This window comes from Dendropsophus ebraccatus, chromosome 2 (genome assembly GCF_027789765.1).
Source record: "Dendropsophus ebraccatus isolate aDenEbr1 chromosome 2, aDenEbr1.pat, whole genome shotgun sequence".
Taxonomy (NCBI): Eukaryota; Metazoa; Chordata; class Amphibia; order Anura; family Hylidae; genus Dendropsophus; species Dendropsophus ebraccatus.
This window is the reverse complement of record NC_091455.1, coordinates 219015604-219034413: the sequence shown is the minus strand read 5'-3', so window position 1 is coordinate 219034413 and position 18810 is coordinate 219015604. Positions and strand designations below refer to the sequence as shown.

Below are 18810 nucleotides of genomic sequence, written 5' to 3'. Positions count from 1 at the left end.
ATATCTATGCAGAGTGGACAGTGCTCCTGACATATCTATATAGAGTGGACAGTGCTCCTGAGATATTTTATACAGAGGAAAGTGCTTCTGAGATATCTATATAGAGTGGACAGGGCTCCTGAGATATCTATACAGAGGACAGTGCTCCTGAGATATCTATACAGAGTAGGCAGTGCTCCTGAGATATCTATACAGAGAGGACAGTGCTCCTGAGATATCTATACAGAGACACAGTGCTCCTGAGATATCTATACAGAGACACAGTGCTCCTGAGATATATAGAGGGGACAGTGCTCCTGAGATAACTATACAGAGAAGACAGTGCTCCTGATATATCTATACATAATGGACACTGCCCCTGAGATATCTATACAGAGTGGGCAGTGCTCCGGATATATCTATAAAGAGTGGACAGTGCTCCTGAGATATCTATACTGAGAGGACAGTGCTCCTGATATATCTATACAGAGAGGACAGTGCTCCTGATATATCTATACAGAGAGGACAGTGCTTCTGAGATATCTATATAGAGTGGAAAGTGCTTCTGAGATATCTATACAGAGAGGACAGTGCTCCTGAGATATCTATACAGAGAGGACAGTGCTCCTCAGATATCTATACAGAGAGGACAGTGCTCCTGAGATATCTATACTGAGAAGACAGTGCTCCTGAAATATCTATACAGACAGGGCAGTGCTCCTGAGATATCTATACAGACAGGACAGTGCTCCTGAGATATCTATACAGAGGACAGTGCTCCTGAGATATCTATACAGAGTGGACAGTGCTCCTGAGATATCTATACTGAGTGGACAGTGCTCCTGAGATATCTATACAAAGAGGACAGTGCTCCTGAGATATCTATACAGACAGGACAGTGCTCCTGAGATATCTATACAGAGGACAGTGCTCCTGAGATATCTATACAGAGTGGACAGTGCTCCTGAGATATCTATACTGAGTGGACAGTGCTCCTGAGATATCTATACAGAGAGGACAGTGCTCCTGAGATATCAATACAGACAGGACAGTGCTCCTGAGATATCTATAAAGAGGACAGTGCTCCTGAGATATCTATACAGAGGACAGGGCTCCTGAGATACAGTGCTCCGGAGATATCTATACAGAGAGGACAGTGCTCCTGAGATATCTATACAGAGTGGACAGTGCTCCTGAGATATCTATACAGAGTGGACAGTGCTCCTGAGATATCTATACAGAGAGGACAGTGCTCCTGAGATACCTATACAGAGAGGACAGGGTTCCTGAGGTATCTATACAGAGGACAGTGCTCCTGAGATATCTATACAGAGGACAGTGCTCCTGATATATCTATATAGAGTGGACAGTGCTCCTGAGATATTTTATACAGAGGAAAGTGCTTCTGAGATATCTATATAGAGTGGACAGGGCTCCCGAGATATCTATACAGAGGACAGTGCTCCTGAGATATCTATACAGAGTAGGCAGTGCTCCTGAGATATCTATACAGAGTAGGCAGTGCTCCTGAGATATCTATACAGAGAGGACAGTGCTCCTGAGATATTTATACAGAGGACAGTGCTCCTGAGATATCTATACAGAGACACAGTGCTCCTGAGATAACTATACAGAGAAGACAGTGCTCCTGATATATCTATACATAATGGACACTGCCCCTGAGATATTTATACAGAGTGGGCAGTGCTCCGGATATATCTATACAGAGTGGACACCGATCCTAGGATCTATACAGAGTGGAGACTGCTCCTGATATATCTATACAGAGTGGACAGTGCTCCTGATATATCTATACAGAGAGGACAGTGCTCCTGAGATATCTATACAGAGAGGACAGTGCTCCTGAGATATCTATACAGAGGGACAGTGCTCCTGAGATATCTATACAGAGTGGACACTGATCCTAGGTTCAATACAGAGTGGACAGTGCTCCTGATATATATATACAGAGAGGACAGTGCTCCTGAGATATCTATACAGCGTGGGCTGTGCTTCTGAGATATCTATACAGCGTGGGCTGTGCTTCTGAGATATCTATACAGCGTGGGCTGTGCTTCTGAGATATCTATACAGCGTGGGCTGTGCTTCTGAGATATCTATACAGAGAGGACAGTGCTCCTGAGGTATCCATACAAAGAGGACAGTGCTCCTGATATATGTATACAAAGAGGACAGAGCTCCTGAGATATCTATACAGAGAGTACAGTGCTCGTGAGATAGCTATACAAAGAGGACAGTGCTCCCGAGAAATCGATACAGAGTAGGCAGTGCTCCTGATATATCTATACATAATGGACACTGCCCCTGAGATATCTATACAAAGTGGGCATTGCTCCTGATATATCTATATAGAGTGGGCAGTGCTCCTGATATATCTATACAGAGTGGGCAGTGCTCCTGATATATCTATACAGAGAGGACAGTGCTCCTGATATATCTATACAGAGTGGACAGTGCTTCTGAGATATCTATACAGAGAGGACAGTGCTCCTGAGATATCTATACAGAGAGGACAGTGCTCCTGAGATATCTATACAGAGAGGACAGTGCTCCTGAGATATCTATACAGAGTGGACAGTGCTCCTGAGATATCTATACTGAATGGACAGTGCTCCTGATATATCTATACAGATAGGACAGTGCTCCTGAGCTATCTTTACAGAGGACAGGGCTCCTGAGATATCTATACAGAGAGGACAGTGCTCCTGAGATATCTATACAGAGAGGACAGTGCTCCTGAGATATTTATACAGAGAGGACAGTGCTCCTGAGAAATCTATACAGAGAGGACAGTGCTCCTGAGATATTTATACAGAGAGGACAGTGCTCCTGATATATCTATACAGAGAGGACAGTGCTCCTGAGATATCTATAGAGGACAGTGCTCCTGAGATATCTATACAGAGTGGACAGTGCTTCTGAGATATCTATACAGAGAGGACAGTGCTCCTGAGATATCTATACAGAGAGGACAGTGCTCCTGAGATATCTATACAAAGAGGACAGTGCTCCCGAGAAATCTATACAGAGTGGACAGTGCTCCTGAGATATCTATACAGAGACACAGTGCTCCTGAGATATATATATATATATATATATATATATATATATATATATATATATAGAGGGGACAGTGCTCCTGAGATAACTATACAGAGAAGACAGTGCTCCTGATATATCTATACATAATGGACACTGCCCCTGAGATATCTATACAGAGTGGACAGTGCTCCTGATATATCTATATAGAGTGGACAGTGCTCCTGAGATATTTTATAAAGAGGAAAGTGCTTCTGAGATATCTATATAGAGTAAACAGGGCTCCTGAGATATCTATACAGAGGACAGTGCTCCTGAGATATCTATACAGAGTAGGCAATGCTCCTGAGATATCTATACAGAGAGGACAGTGCTCCTGAGATATTTATACAGAGGACAGTGCTCCTGAGATATCTATACAGAGACACAGTGCTCCTGAGATATATATATAGAGGGGACAGTGCTCCTGAGATAACTATACAGAGAAGACAGTGCTCCTGATATATCTATACATAATGGACACTGCCCCTGAGATATCTATACAGAGTGGGCAGTGCTCCGGATATATCTATAAAGAGTGGACAGTGCTTCTGAGATATCTATGCAGAGAGGACAGTGCTCCTGATATATCTATACAGAGAGGACAGTGCTCCTGAGATATCTATACAGAGACACAGTGCTCCTGAGATATATATATAGAGGGGACAGTGCTCCTGAGATAACTATACAGAGAAGACAGTGCTCCTGATATATCTATACATAATGGACACTGCCCCTGAGATATCTATACAGAGTGGGCAGTGCTCCGGATATATCTATAAAGAGTGGACAGTGCTTCTGAGATATCTATGCAGAGAGGACAGTGCTCCTGATATATCTATACAGAGAGGACAGTGCTCCTGAGATATCTATAGAGGACAGTGCTCTTGAGATATCTATACAGAGTGGACAGTGCTTCTGAGATATCTATACAGAGAGGACAGTGCTCCTGAGATATCTATACAGAGAGGACAGTGCTCCTCAGATATCTATACAGAGAGGACAGTGCTCCTGAGATATCTATACTGAGAAGACAGTGCTCCTGAAATATCTATACAGACAGGGCAGTGCTCCTGAGATATCTATACAGACAGGACAGTGCTCCTGAGATATCTATACAGAGGACAGTGCTTCTGAGATATCTATACAGAGTGGACAGTGCTCCTAATATATCTATACAGAGTGGGCAGTGCTCCTGATATATCTATACAGAGTGGGCAGTGCTCCTGATATATCTATACAGAGAGGACAGTGCTCCTGAGATATCTATACAAAGAGGACAGTGCTCCTAAGATAACTATACAGAGAGGACAGTGCTCCTGAGATATTTATACAGAGAGGACAGTGCTCCTGAGAAATCTATACAGAGAGGACAGTGCTCCTGAGAAATCTATACAGAGAGGACAGTGCTCCTGAGAAATCTATACAGAGAGGACAGTGCTCCTGAGATATCTATAGAGGACAGTGCTCCTGAGATATCTATACAGAGTGGACAGTGCTTCTGAGATATCTATACAGAGAGGACAGTGCTCCTGAGATATCTATACAGAGAGGACAGTGCTCCTCAGATATCAATACAGAGAGGACAGTGCTCCTGAGATATCTATACAGAGAGGACAGTGCTCCTGAAATATCTATACAGACAGGACAGTGCTCCTGAGATATCTATACAGACAGGACAGTGCTCCTGAGATATCTATACAGAGGACAGTGCTCCTGAGATATCTATACAGAGAGGACAGTGCTCCTGAGATATCTATACAGAGAGGACAGTGCTCCTGAGATATCTTTACAGAGGACAGGGCTCCTGAGATATCTATACAGACAGGACAGTGCTCCTGAGATATCTATACAGAGGACAGGGCTCCTGAGATATCTATACAAGAGAGGACAGGGCTCCTGAGATATCTATACAGAGAGGACAGTGCTCCTGAGATATCTATACAGAGAGGACAGTGCTCCTGAGATATCTATACAGAGTGGACAGTGCTCCTGAGATATCTATACAGAGAGGACAGTGCTCCTGAGATACCTATACAGAGAGGACAGGGTTCCTGAGGTATCCATACAAAGAAGACAGTGCTCCTGATATATGTACACAGAGAGGACAGTGCTCCTGAGATATCTATACAGAGTGGACAGTGCTCCTGAGATATCTATACAAAGAGGACAGTGCTCCCGAGAAATCTATACAGAGTGGACAGTGCTCCTGAGATATCTGTATAGAGAGGACAGTGCTCCTGATATGTCTATACAGAGTGGACACTGATCCTAGGATCTATACAGAGTGGGCAGTGCTCCTAAGATAGCTATACAGAGTGGACAGTGCTTCTGAGATATCTATGCAGAGTGGACAGTGCTCCTGACATATCTATATAGAGTGGACAGTGCTCCTGAGATATTTTATACAGAGGAAAGTGCTTCTGAGATATCTATATAGAGTGGACAGGGCTCCTGAGATATCTATACAGAGGACAGTGCTCCTGAGATATCTATACAGAGTAGGCAATGCTCCTGAGATATCTATACAGAGAGGACAGTGCTCCTGAGATATCTATACAGAGACACAGTGCTCCTGAGATATCTATACAGAGACACAGTGCTCCTGAGATATATAGAGGGGACAGTGCTCCTGAGATAACTATACAGAGAAGACAGTGCTCCTGATATATCTATACATAATGGACACTGCCCCTGAGATATCTATACAGAGTGGGCAGTGCTCCGGATATATCTATAAAGAGTGGACAGTGCTTCTGAGATATCTATGCAGAGAGGACAGTGCTCCTGATATATCTATACAGAGAGGACAGTGCTCCTGAGATATCTATAGAGGACAGTGCTCCTGAGATATCTATACAGAGTGGAAAGTGCTTCTGAGATATCTATACAGAGAGGACAGTGCTCCTGAGATATCTATACAGAGAGGACAGTGCTCCTCAGATATCTATACAGAGAGGACAGTGCTCCTGAGATATCTATACTGAGAAGACAGTGCTCCTGAAATATCTATACAGACAGGGCAGTGCTCCTGAGATATCTATACAGACAGGACAGTGCTCCTGAGATATCTATACAGAGGACAGTGCTCCTGAGATATCTATACAGAGTGGACAGTGCTCCTGAGATATCTATACTGAGTGGACAGTGCTCCTGAGATATCTATACAAAGAGGACAGTGCTCCTGAGATATCTATACAGACAGGACAGTGCTCCTGAGATATCTATACAGAGGACAGTGCTCCTGAGATATCTATACAGAGTGGACAGTGCTCCTGAGATATCTATACTGAGTGGACAGTGCTCCTGAGATATCTATACAGAGAGGACAGTGCTCCTGAGATATCAATACAGACAGGACAGTGCTCCTGAGATATCTATAAAGAGGACAGTGCTCCTGAGATATCTATACAGAGGACAGGGCTCCTGAGATACAGTGCTCCGGAGATATCTATACAGAGAGGACAGTGCTCCTGAGATATCTATACAGAGTGGACAGTGCTCCTGAGATATCTATACAGAGTGGACAGTGCTCCTGAGATATCTATACAGAGAGGACAGTGCTCCTGAGATACCTATACAGAGAGGACAGGGTTCCTGAGGTATCTATACAGAGGACAGTGCTCCTGAGATATCTATACAGAGGACAGTGCTCCTGATATATCTATATAGAGTGGACAGTGCTCCTGAGATATTTTATACAGAGGAAAGTGCTTCTGAGATATCTATATAGAGTGGACAGGGCTCCCGAGATATCTATACAGAGGACAGTGCTCCTGAGATATCTATACAGAGTAGGCAGTGCTCCTGAGATATCTATACAGAGTAGGCAGTGCTCCTGAGATATCTATACAGAGAGGACAGTGCTCCTGAGATATTTATACAGAGGACAGTGCTCCTGAGATATCTATACAGAGACACAGTGCTCCTGAGATAACTATACAGAGAAGACAGTGCTCCTGATATATCTATACATAATGGACACTGCCCCTGAGATATTTATACAGAGTGGGCAGTGCTCCGGATATATCTATACAGAGTGGACACCGATCCTAGGATCTATACAGAGTGGAGACTGCTCCTGATATATCTATACAGAGTGGACAGTGCTCCTGATATATCTATACAGAGAGGACAGTGCTCCTGAGATATCTATACAGAGAGGACAGTGCTCCTGAGATATCTATACAGAGGACAGTGCTCCTGAGATATCTATACAGAGTGGACACTGATCCTAGGTTCAATACAGAGTGGACAGTGCTCCTGATATATATATACAGAGAGGACAGTGCTCCTGAGATATCTATACAGCGTGGGCTGTGCTTCTGAGATATCTATACAGCGTGGGCTGTGCTTCTGAGATATCTATACAGCGTGGGCTGTGCTTCTGAGATATCTATACAGCGTGGGCTGTGCTTCTGAGATATCTATACAGAGAGGACAGGGCTCCTGAGGTATCCATACAAAGAGGACAGTGCTCCTGATATATGTATACAAAGAGGACAGAGCTCCTGAGATATCTATACAGAGAGTACAGTGCTCGTGAGATAGCTATACAAAGAGGACAGTGCTCCCGAGAAATCGATACAGAGTAGGCAGTGCTCCTGATATATCTATACATAATGGACACTGCCCCTGAGATATCTATACAAAGTGGGCATTGCTCCTGAAATATCTATATAGAGTGGGCAGTGCTCCTGATATATCTATACAGAGTGGGCAGTGCTCCTGATATATCTATACAGAGAGGACAGTGCTCCTGATATATCTATACAGAGTGGACAGTGCTTCTGAGATATCTATACAGAGAGGACAGTGCTCCTGAGATATCTATACAGAGAGGACAGTGCTCCTGAGATATCTATACAGAGAGGACAGTGCTCCTGAGATATCTATACAGAGTGGACAGTGCTCCTGAGATATCTATACTGAATGGACAGTGCTCCTGATATATCTATACAGATAGGACAGTGCTCCTGAGCTATCTTTACAGAGGACAGGGCTCCTGAGATATCTATACAGAGAGGACAGTGCTCCTGAGATATCTATACAGAGAGGACAGTGCTCCTGAGATATCTATACAGAGTGGACAGTGCTCCTGAGATATCTATACAGAAAGGACAGGGCTCCTGAGGTATCCATACAAAGTGGACAGTGCTCCTGATATATGTATACAGAGAGGACAGTGCTCCTGAGATACTTTTACAGAAAGGACAGTGCTCCTGAGATATCTATACAGAGTGGGCAGTGCTCCTAAGATATCTATACAAAGAGGACAGTGCTCCCAAGATATCTATAGAGTGGACAGTGCTCCTGGGATATCTGTATAGAGAGGACAGTGCTTTTGATATGTCTATACAGAGTGGACACTGATCCTAGGATCTATACAGAGTGGGCAGTGCTCCTGAGATATCTATACAGAGTGGACAGTGCTCCTGATATATCTATACAGAGTGGACAGTGCTTCTGAGATATCTATGCAGAGTGGACAGTGCTCCTGATATATCTATATAGAGTGGACAGTGCTCCTGAGATATTTTATACAGAGGACAGTGCTTCTGAGATATCTATATAGAGTGGACAGGGCTCCTGAGATATCTATACAGATAGGACAGTGCTCCTGAGATATTTATACAGAGGACAGTGCTCCTGAGATATCTATACAGAGTAGGCAGTGCTCCTGAGATATCTATACAGAGAGGACAGTGCTCCTGAGATATTTATACAGAGGACAGTGCTCCTGAGATATCTATACAGAGACACAGTGCTCCTGAGATATATATAGAGGGGGCAGTGCTCCTAAGATAACTATACAGAGAAGACAGTGCTCCTGAGATATCTATACATAGGACAGTGCTCCTGAGATATCTATACAAAGTGGACAGTGCTCCTGAGAGATTTATACAGAGGACAGGGCTCCTGAGATATCTATACAGAGGACAGTGCTCTTGAGATATCTATACAGAGTGGGCTGTGCTTCTGAGATATCCATAAAGACACTGCCTCCAGGATATATACACAAACAGTCTGAAGACCTGATCTCAGGAGATGTAAACATTAGATACAAATCACATTTGAACAGAAAAACACAAATAAATCATTATATCAAAACATTTAGGATTTAAAAAATCCTGGAAGAACTAAAGGCTACTCACTGGGAGTGTCACAATCTACACACAGGCTGTTTCCCCTCACACTCCGGATAGACTGGATGGCGAGGGGATCACTCTGACTGCCGAGACGCGTCTGGAAGGAGAGGAGAGGGCTCATTAGAGGGCGCAGTGCGGGGCTCCGCAGTCATCCCATTCTTCTTTTACTCCACCTTATTTTTTGTGCTCTCACAGCTCTGCAGACTTGCCAGGATTTGGCTCTCAATGGCCTGAACCCAAAGCTCCCGATCCTCGTAGAGAGAGGCCTCAAAATGCCAACTCTGCCCAGTCAGCGAGACAATCACAAAGCCGTAAGACTCCTCAGGTTCTGCAAGGAGAAGAGACTCCGAATGACTGCAATGCTGCTGGAGGGTCCTGGACAGCGGGTGACTCAACGTTATTATGTGACGGACAAAAACGTCCCATTAAAGAGTCTCTATTGCGCAAACACATGGAGTCACACTATGGAGTCTCTGCAGTAAGAGCGGTCACACTATGGAGTCTCTGCAGTAAGAGCGGTCACACTATGGAGTCTCTGCAGTAAGAGCCGTCACACTATGGGGTATATACTATAAGAGCGGTCACACTATGGGTATATACTTTAAGAGCGGTCATACTACGGTGTATATACTGTAAGAGCGGTCACACTATGGGGTATATATACTGTAAGAGCGATCACACTATGGAGTATATACTGTAAGAGCGGTCACACTATGGTGTATATACTGTAAGAGCGGTCACACTATGGGGTATATACTGTAAGAGTGGTCACACTATGATGTATATACTGTAAGAGCGATCACACTATGGAGTATATACTGTAAGAGCGGTCACACTATGGTGTATATACTGTAAGAGCGGTCACACTATGGTGTATATACTGTAGGAGCGGTCACACTATGGTGTATATACTGTAAGAGCGGTCACACTATGGTGTATATACTGTAAGAGCGGTCACACTATGGTGTATATACTGTAAGAGCGGTCACACTATGGGGTATATACTGTAAGAGCGGTCACACTATGGTGTATATACTGTAAGAGCGGTCACACTATGGGGTATATACTGTAAGAGCGGTCACACTATGGGGTATATACTGTAAGAGCGGTCACACTATGGTGTATATACTGTAAGAGCGGTCACACTGTGGGGTATATACTGTAAGAGCGGTCACACTATGGTGTATATACTGTAAGAGCGGTCACACTATGGTGTATATACTGTAAGAGCGGTCACACTATGGGGTATATATACTGTAAGAGCGGTCACACTATGGGGTATATACTGTAAGAGCGGTCACACTATGGAGTCTCTGCAGTAAGAGCGGTCACACTATGGTGTATATACTGTAAGAGCGGTCACACTATGGTGTCTATACTGTAATAGCGGTCACACTATGGGGTATATACTGTAAGAGCGGTCACACTATGGGGTGTATATACTGTAAGAGCGGTCACACTATGGTGTATATACTGTAAGAGCGGTCACACTATGGTGTATATACTGTAAGAGCGGTCACACTATGGAGTGTATATACTGTAAGAGTGGTCACACTATGGGGTGTATATACTGTAAGAGCGGTCACACTATGGGGTATATACTGTAAGAGCGGTCACACTATGGGGTATATACTGTAAGAGCGGTCACACTATGGTGTATATACTGTAAGAGCGGTCACACTATGGTGTATATACTGTAGGAGCGGTCACACTATGGGGTATATATACTGTAAGAGCGGTCACACTATGGGGTATATACTGTAAGAGCGGTCACACTATGGGTATATACTGTAAGAGCAGTCACACTATGGGGTATGTACTGTAAGAGCGGTCACACTATGGTGTATATACTGTAAGAGCGGTCACACTATGGGGTATATACTGTAAGAGCGGTCACACTATGGTGTATATACTGTAAGAGCGGTCACACTATGGTGTATATACTGTAAGAGCGGTCACACTATGGGGTATATACTGTAAGAGCGGTCACACTATGGTGTATATACTGTAAGAGCGGTCACACTATGGGGTATATACTGTAAGAGCGGTCACACTATGGTGTATATACTGTAAGAGCGGTCACACTATGGTGTATATACTGTAAGAGCGGTCACACTATGGTGTATATACTGTAAGAGCGGTCACACTATGGTGTATATACTGTAAGAGCGGTCACACTATGGGGTATATACTGTAAGAGCGGTCACACTATGGTGTATATACTGTAAGAGCGGTCACACTATGGTGTATATACTGTAAGAGCGGTCACACTATGGTGTATATACTGTAAGAGCGGTCACACTATGGGGTATATACTGTAAGAGCGGTCACACTATGGTGTATATACTGTAAGAGCGGTCACACTATGGTGTATATACTGTAAGAGCGGTCACACTATGGGGTATATACTGTAAGAGCGGTCACACTATGGGGTATATACTGTAAGAGCGGTCACACTATGGTGTATATACTGTAAGAGCGGTCACACTATGGAGTCTCTGCAGTAAGAGCGGTCACACTATGGTGTATATACTGTAAGAGCGGTCACACTATGGGGTATATACCGTAAGAGCGGTCACACTATGGTGTATATACCGTAAGAGCGGTCACACTATGGTGTATATACTGTAAGAGCGGTCACACTATGGGGTATATACTGTAAGAGCGGTCACACTATGGGGTGTATATACTGTAAGAGCGGTCACACTATGGTGTATATACTGTAAGAGCGGTCACACTATGGGGTATATACTGTAAGAGAGGTCACACTATGGTGTATATACTGTAAGAGCGGTCACACTATGGTGTATATACTGTAAGAGCGGTCACACTATGGTGTATATACTGTAAGAGCGGTCACACTATGGTGTATATACTGTAAGAGCGGTCACACTATGGTGTATATACTGTAAGAGCGGTCACACTATGGTGTATATACTGTAAGAGCGGTCACACTATGGTGTATATACTGTAAGAGCGGTCACACTATGGGGTATATACTGTAAGAGCGGTCACACTATGGTGTATATACTGTAAGAGCGGTCACACTATGGTGTATATACTGTAAGAGCGGTCACACTATGGTGTATATACTGTAAGAGCGGTCACACTATGGGGTATATACTGTAAGAGCGGTCACACTATGGGGTATATACTGTAAGAGCGGTCACACTATGGGTATATACTGTAAGAGCAGTCACACTATGGGGTATGTACTGTAAGAGCGGTCACACTATGGTGTATATACTGTAAGAGCGGTCACACTATGGGGTATATACTGTAAGAGCGGTCACACTATGGTGTATATACTGTAAGAGCGGTCACACTATGGTGTATATACTGTAAGAGCGGTCACACTATGGGGTATATACTGTAAGAGCGGTCACACTATGGTGTATATACTGTAAGAGCGGTCACACTATGGGGTATATACTGTAAGAGCGGTCACACTATGGTGTATATACTGTAAGAGCGGTCACACTATGGAGTATATACTGTAAGAGCGGTCACACTATGGTGTATATACTGTAAGAGCGGTCACACTATGGTGTATATACTGTAAGAGCGGTCACACTATGGGGTATATACTGTAAGAGCGGTCACACTATGGTGTATATACTGTAAGAGCGGTCACACTATGGTGTATATACTGTAAGAGCGGTCACACTATGGTGTATATACTGTAAGAGCGGTCACACTATGGGGTGTATATACTGTAAGAGCGGTCACACTATGGGGTATATACTGTAAGAGCGGTCACACTATGGGGTGTATATACTGTAAGAGCGGTCACACTATGTGGTGTATATACTGTAGGAGCGGTCACACTATGGTGTATATACTGTAAGAGAGGTCACACTATGGTGTATATACTGTAAGAGCGGTCACACTATGGTGTATATACTGTAAGAGCGGTCACACTATGGGGTATATACTGTAAGAGCGGTCACACTATGGGGTGTATATACTGTAGGAGCGGTCACACTATGGTGTATATACTGTAAGAGAGGTCACACTATGGTGTATATACTGTAAGAGCGGTCACACTATGGGGTATATGCTGTAAGAGCGGTCACACTATGGAGTATATACTGTAAGAGCGGTCACACTATGGTGTATATACTGTAAGAGCGGTCACACTATGGTGTATATACTGTAAGAGCGGTCACACTATGGTGTATATACTGTAAGAGCGGTCACACTATGGTGTATATACTGTAAGAGCGGTCACACTATGGGGTATATACTGTAAGAGCGGGTCACACTATGGTGTATATACTGTAAGAGCGGTCACACTATGGTGTATATACTGTAAGAGCGGTCACACTATGGGGTATATACTGTAAGAGCGGTCACACTATGGGGTATATACTGTAAGAGCGGTCACACTATGGTGTATATACTGTAAGAGCGGTCACACTATGGAGTCTCTGCAGTAAGAGCGGTCACACTATGGTGTATATACTGTAAGAGCGGTCACACTATGGGGTATATACCGTAAGAGCGGTCACACTATGGTGTATATACCGTAAGAGCGGTCACACTATGGTGTATATACTGTAAGAGCGGTCACACTATGGTGTATATACTGTAAGAGCGGTCACACTATGGGGTATATACTGTAAGAGCGGTCACACTATGGGGTGTATATACTGTAAGAGCGGTCACACTATGGTGTATATACTGTAAGAGCGGTCACACTATGGTGTATATACTGTAAGAGCGGTCACACTATGGTGTATATACTGTAAGAGCGGTCACACTATGGGGTATATACTGTAAGAGCGGTCACACTATGGTGTATATACTGTAAGAGCGGTCACACTATGGTGTATATACTGTAAGAGCGGTCACACTATGGTGTATATACTGTAAGAGCGGTCACACTATGGGGTATATACTGTAAGAGAGGTCACACTATGGTGTATATACTGTAAGAGCGGTCACACTATGGTGTATATACTGTAAGAGCGGTCACACTATGGTGTATATACTGTAAGAGCGGTCACACTATGGTGTATATACTGTAAGAGCGGTCACACTATGGTGTATATACTGTAAGAGCGGTCACACTATGGTGTATATACTGTAAGAGCGGTCACACTATGGTGTATATACTGTAAGAGCGGTCACACTATGGGGTATATACTGTAAGAGCGGTCACACTATGGTGTATATACTGTAAGAGCGGTCACACTATGGTGTATATACTGTAAGAGCGGTCACACTATGGTGTATATACTGTAAGAGCGGTCACACTATGGAGTCTCTGCAGTAAGAGCGGTCACACTATGGTGTATATACTGTAAGAGCGGTCACACTATGGGGTATATACTGTAAGAGCGGTCACACTATGGGGTGTATATACTGTAAGAGCGGTCACACTATGGTGTATATACTGTAAGAGCGGTCACACTATGGGGTATATACTGTAAGAGCGGTCACACTATGGGGTATATACTGTAAGAGCGGTCACACTATGGTGTATATACTGTAAGAGCGGTCACACTATGGGGTGTATATACTGTAAGAGCGGTCACACTATGGGGTGTATATACTGTAAGAGCGGTCACACTATGGGGTATATACTGTAAGAGCGGTCACACTATGGTGTATATACTGTAAGAGCGGTCACACTATGGAGTATATACTGTAAGAGCGGTCACACTATGGAGTATATACTGTAAGAGCGGTCACACTATGGTGTATATACTGTAAGAGCGGTCACACTATGGTGTATATACTGTAAGAGCGGTCACACTATGGTATATACTGTAAGAGCGGTCACACTATGGTGTATATATACTGTAGGAGCGGTCACACTATGGAGTATATACTGTAAGAGCGGTCACACTATGGTGTATATACTGTAAGAGCGGTCACACTATGGTGTATATACTGTAAGAGCGGTCACACTATGGTGTATATACTGTAAGAGCGGTCACACTATGGGGTATATACTGTAAGACCGGTCACACTATGGGGTATATACTGTAAGAGCGGTCACACTATGGTGTATATACTGTAAGAGCGGTCACACTATGGTGTATATACTGTAAGAGCGGTCACACTATGGTGTATATACTGTAAGAGCGGTCACACTATGGGGTATATACTGTAAGAGCGGTCACACTATGGGGTATATACTGTAAGAGCGGTCACACTATGGTGTATATACTGTAAGAGCGGTCACACTATGGGGTATATACTGTAAGAGCGGTCACACTATGGGGTATATACTGTAAGAGCGGTCACACTATGGAGTGTATATACTGTAAGAGCGGTCACACTATGGGGTGTATATACTGTAAGAGCGGTCACACTATGGGGTATATACTGTAAGAGCGGTCACACTATGGTGTATATACTGTAAGAGCGGTCACACTATGGTGTATATACTGTAAGAGCGGTCACACTATGGTGTATATACTGTAAGAGCGGTCACACTATGGTGTATATACTGTAAGAGCGGTCACACTATGGGGTATATACTGTAAGAGCGGTCACACTATGGGGTATATACTGTAAGAGCGGTCACACTATGGTGTATATACTGTAAGAGCGGTCACACTATGGTGTATATACTGTAAGAGCGATCACACTATGGTGTATACACTGTAAGAGCGGTCACACTATGGGGTATATACTGTAAGAGCGGTCACACTATGGTGTATATACTGTAAGAGCGGTCACACTATGGTGTATATACTGTAAGAGCGGTCACACTATGGTGTATATACTGTAAGAGCGGTCACACTATGGGGTATATACTGTAATAGCGGTCACACTATGGAGTATATACTGTAAGAGCGGTCACACTGTGGGGTATATACTGTAAGAGCGGTCACACTATGGTGTATATACTGTAAGAGCGGTCACACTATGGTGTATATACTGTAAGAGCGGTCACACTATGGGGTATATACTGTAAGAGCGGTCACACTATGGTGTATATACTGTAAGAGCGGTCACACTATGGGGTATATGCTGTAAGAGCAGTCACACTATGGGGTATATGCTGTAAGAGCGGTCACACTATGGTGTATATACTGTAAGAGCGGTCACACTATGGTATATACTGTAAGAGCGGTCACACTATGGTGTATATACTGTAAGAGCGGTCACACTATGGTGTATATACTGTAAGAGCGGTCACACTATGGTGTATATACTGTAAGAGCGATCACACTATGGTGTATATACTGTAAGAGCGGTCACACTATGGGGTATATACTGTAAGAGCGGTCACACTATGGTGTATATACTGTAAGAGCGGTCACACTATGGTGTATATACTGTAAGAGCGGTCACACTATGGAGTATATACTGTAAGAGCGGTCACACTGTGGGGTATATACTGTAAGAGCGGTCACACTATGGTGTATATACTGTAAGAGCGGTCACACTATGGTGTATATACTGTAAGAGCGGTCACACTATGGTATATACTGTAAGAGCGGTCACACTATGGTGTATATACTGTAAGAGCGGTCACACTATGGGGTATATGCTGTAAGAGCGGTCACACTATGGTGTATATACTGTAAGAGCGGTCACACTATGGTATATACTGTAAGAGCGGTCACACTATGGTGTATATACTGTAAGAGCGGTCACACTATGGGGTATATACTGTAAGAGCGGTCACACTATGGTGTATATACTGTAAGAGCGGTCACACTATGGGGTATATACTGTAAGAGAGGTCACACTATGGTGTATATACTGTAAGAGCGGTCACACTATGGTGTATATACTGTAAGAGCGGTCACACTATGGTGTATATACTGTAAGAGCGGTCACACTATGGGGTATATACTGTAAGAGAGGTCACACTATGGTGTATATACTGTAAGAGCAGTCACACTATGGGGTATATGCTGTAAGAGCGGTCACACTATGGAGTATATACTGTAAGAGCGGTCACACTATGGTGTATATACTGTAAGAGCGGTCACACTATGGTGTATATACTGTAAGAGCGGTCACACTATGGGGTATATACTGTAAGAGCGGTCACACTATGGTGTATATACTGTAAGAGCGGTCACACTATGGTGTATATACTGTAAGAGCGGTCACACTATGGTGTATATACTGTAAGAGCGGTCACACTATGGGGTATATACTGTAAGACCGGTCACACTATGGTGTATATACTGTAAGAGCGGTCACACTATGGGGTATATACTGTAAGAGAGGTCACACTATGGTGTATATACTGTAAGAGCGGTCACACTATGGTGTATATACTGTAAGAGAGGTCACACTATGGTGTATATACTGTAAGAGCGGTCACACTATGGTGTATATACTGTAAGAGCGGTCACACTATGGGGTATATACTGTAAGAGAGGTCACACTATGGAGTCTCTGCAGTAAGAGCGGTCACACTATGGGGTATATACTGTAAGAGCGGTCACACTATGGGGTATATACTGTAAGAGCGGTCACACTATGGTGTATATACTGTAAGAGCGGTCACACTATGGTGTATATACTGTAAGAGCGGTCACACTATGGGGTATATACTGTAAGAGAGGTCACACTATGGTGTATATACTGTAAGAGCGGTCACACTATGGTGTATATACTGTAAGAGCGATCACACTATGGGGTATATACTGTAAGAGCGGTCACACTATGGTGTATATACTGTAAGAGCGGTCACACTATGGGGTATATACTGTAAGAGCGGTCACACTATGGGGTATATACTGTAAGAGCGGTCACACTATGGGGTATATACTGTAAGAGCGGTCACACTATGGTGTATATACTGTAAGAGCGGTCACACTATGGGGTATATACTGTAAGAGCGGTCACACTATGGGGTATATACTGTAAGAGCGGTCACACTATGGAGTATATACTGCAGGAGCGGTCACACTATGGGGTATATACTGTAAGAGCGGTCACACTATGGGGTATATACTGTAAGAGCGGTCACACTATGGTGTATATACTGTAAGAGCGGTCACACTATGGTGTATATACTGTAAGAGCGGTCACACTATGGTGTATATACTGTAAGAGCGGTCACACTATGGAGTCTCTGCAGTAAGAGCGGTCACACTATGGAGTCTCTGCAGTAAGAGCGGTCACACTATGGAGTCTCTGCAGTAAGAGCGGTCACACTATGGGGTATATACTGTAAGAGCGGTCACACTATGGAGTCTCTGCAGTAAGAGCGGTCACACTATGGAGTCTCTGCAGTAAGAGCGGTCACACTATGGAGTCTCTGCAGTAAGAGCGGTCACACTATGGAGTCTCTGCAGTAAGAGCGGTCACACTATGGAGTCTCTGCAGTAAGAGCGGTCACATTATGGAGTGAGATGGGGGATGGGTACAGGGCACATCCCGTTCCTGTGATATGAGGACGTCCTGAGGTTTCCTTCCCTTTCTCCGTATCACAGGATGAGGTGGACGGACGTTCTGTCAGGTTCCTGACCCCCCACGGCCGGTCAGGGGCCACAGATTCCCGCCTCCCTTTTCTGACTATAAGGAATCGGTTACCTTCCCCGGCCGCAGGAACGCCTCCCTCAGGACGCTGGGGGCCACTGCTCTTTTTCCTGCGGTGTTT

General features: G+C 44.0%; 1 protein-coding gene across 1 annotated transcript in view; it reads right to left on the bottom strand.

The window, feature by feature from the left end:
- The window catches only part of LOC138784080 (arf-GAP with GTPase, ANK repeat and PH domain-containing protein 3-like), a gene marked incomplete at its 5' end in the record, with an annotated part of 36948 nt that extends 18144 nt beyond the window's left edge, over positions 1–18804 (bottom strand). The window contains 3 exons of the mRNA XM_069959592.1: positions 9234–9324; positions 9401–9555; positions 18744–18804. Of these exons, the coding sequence (XP_069815693.1) occupies positions 9234–9324; positions 9401–9555; positions 18744–18804 (307 nt within the window). The remainder of the gene's footprint in view (positions 1–9233; positions 9325–9400; positions 9556–18743) is intronic.
- Positions 18805–18810: the final 6 nt, after the last annotated feature.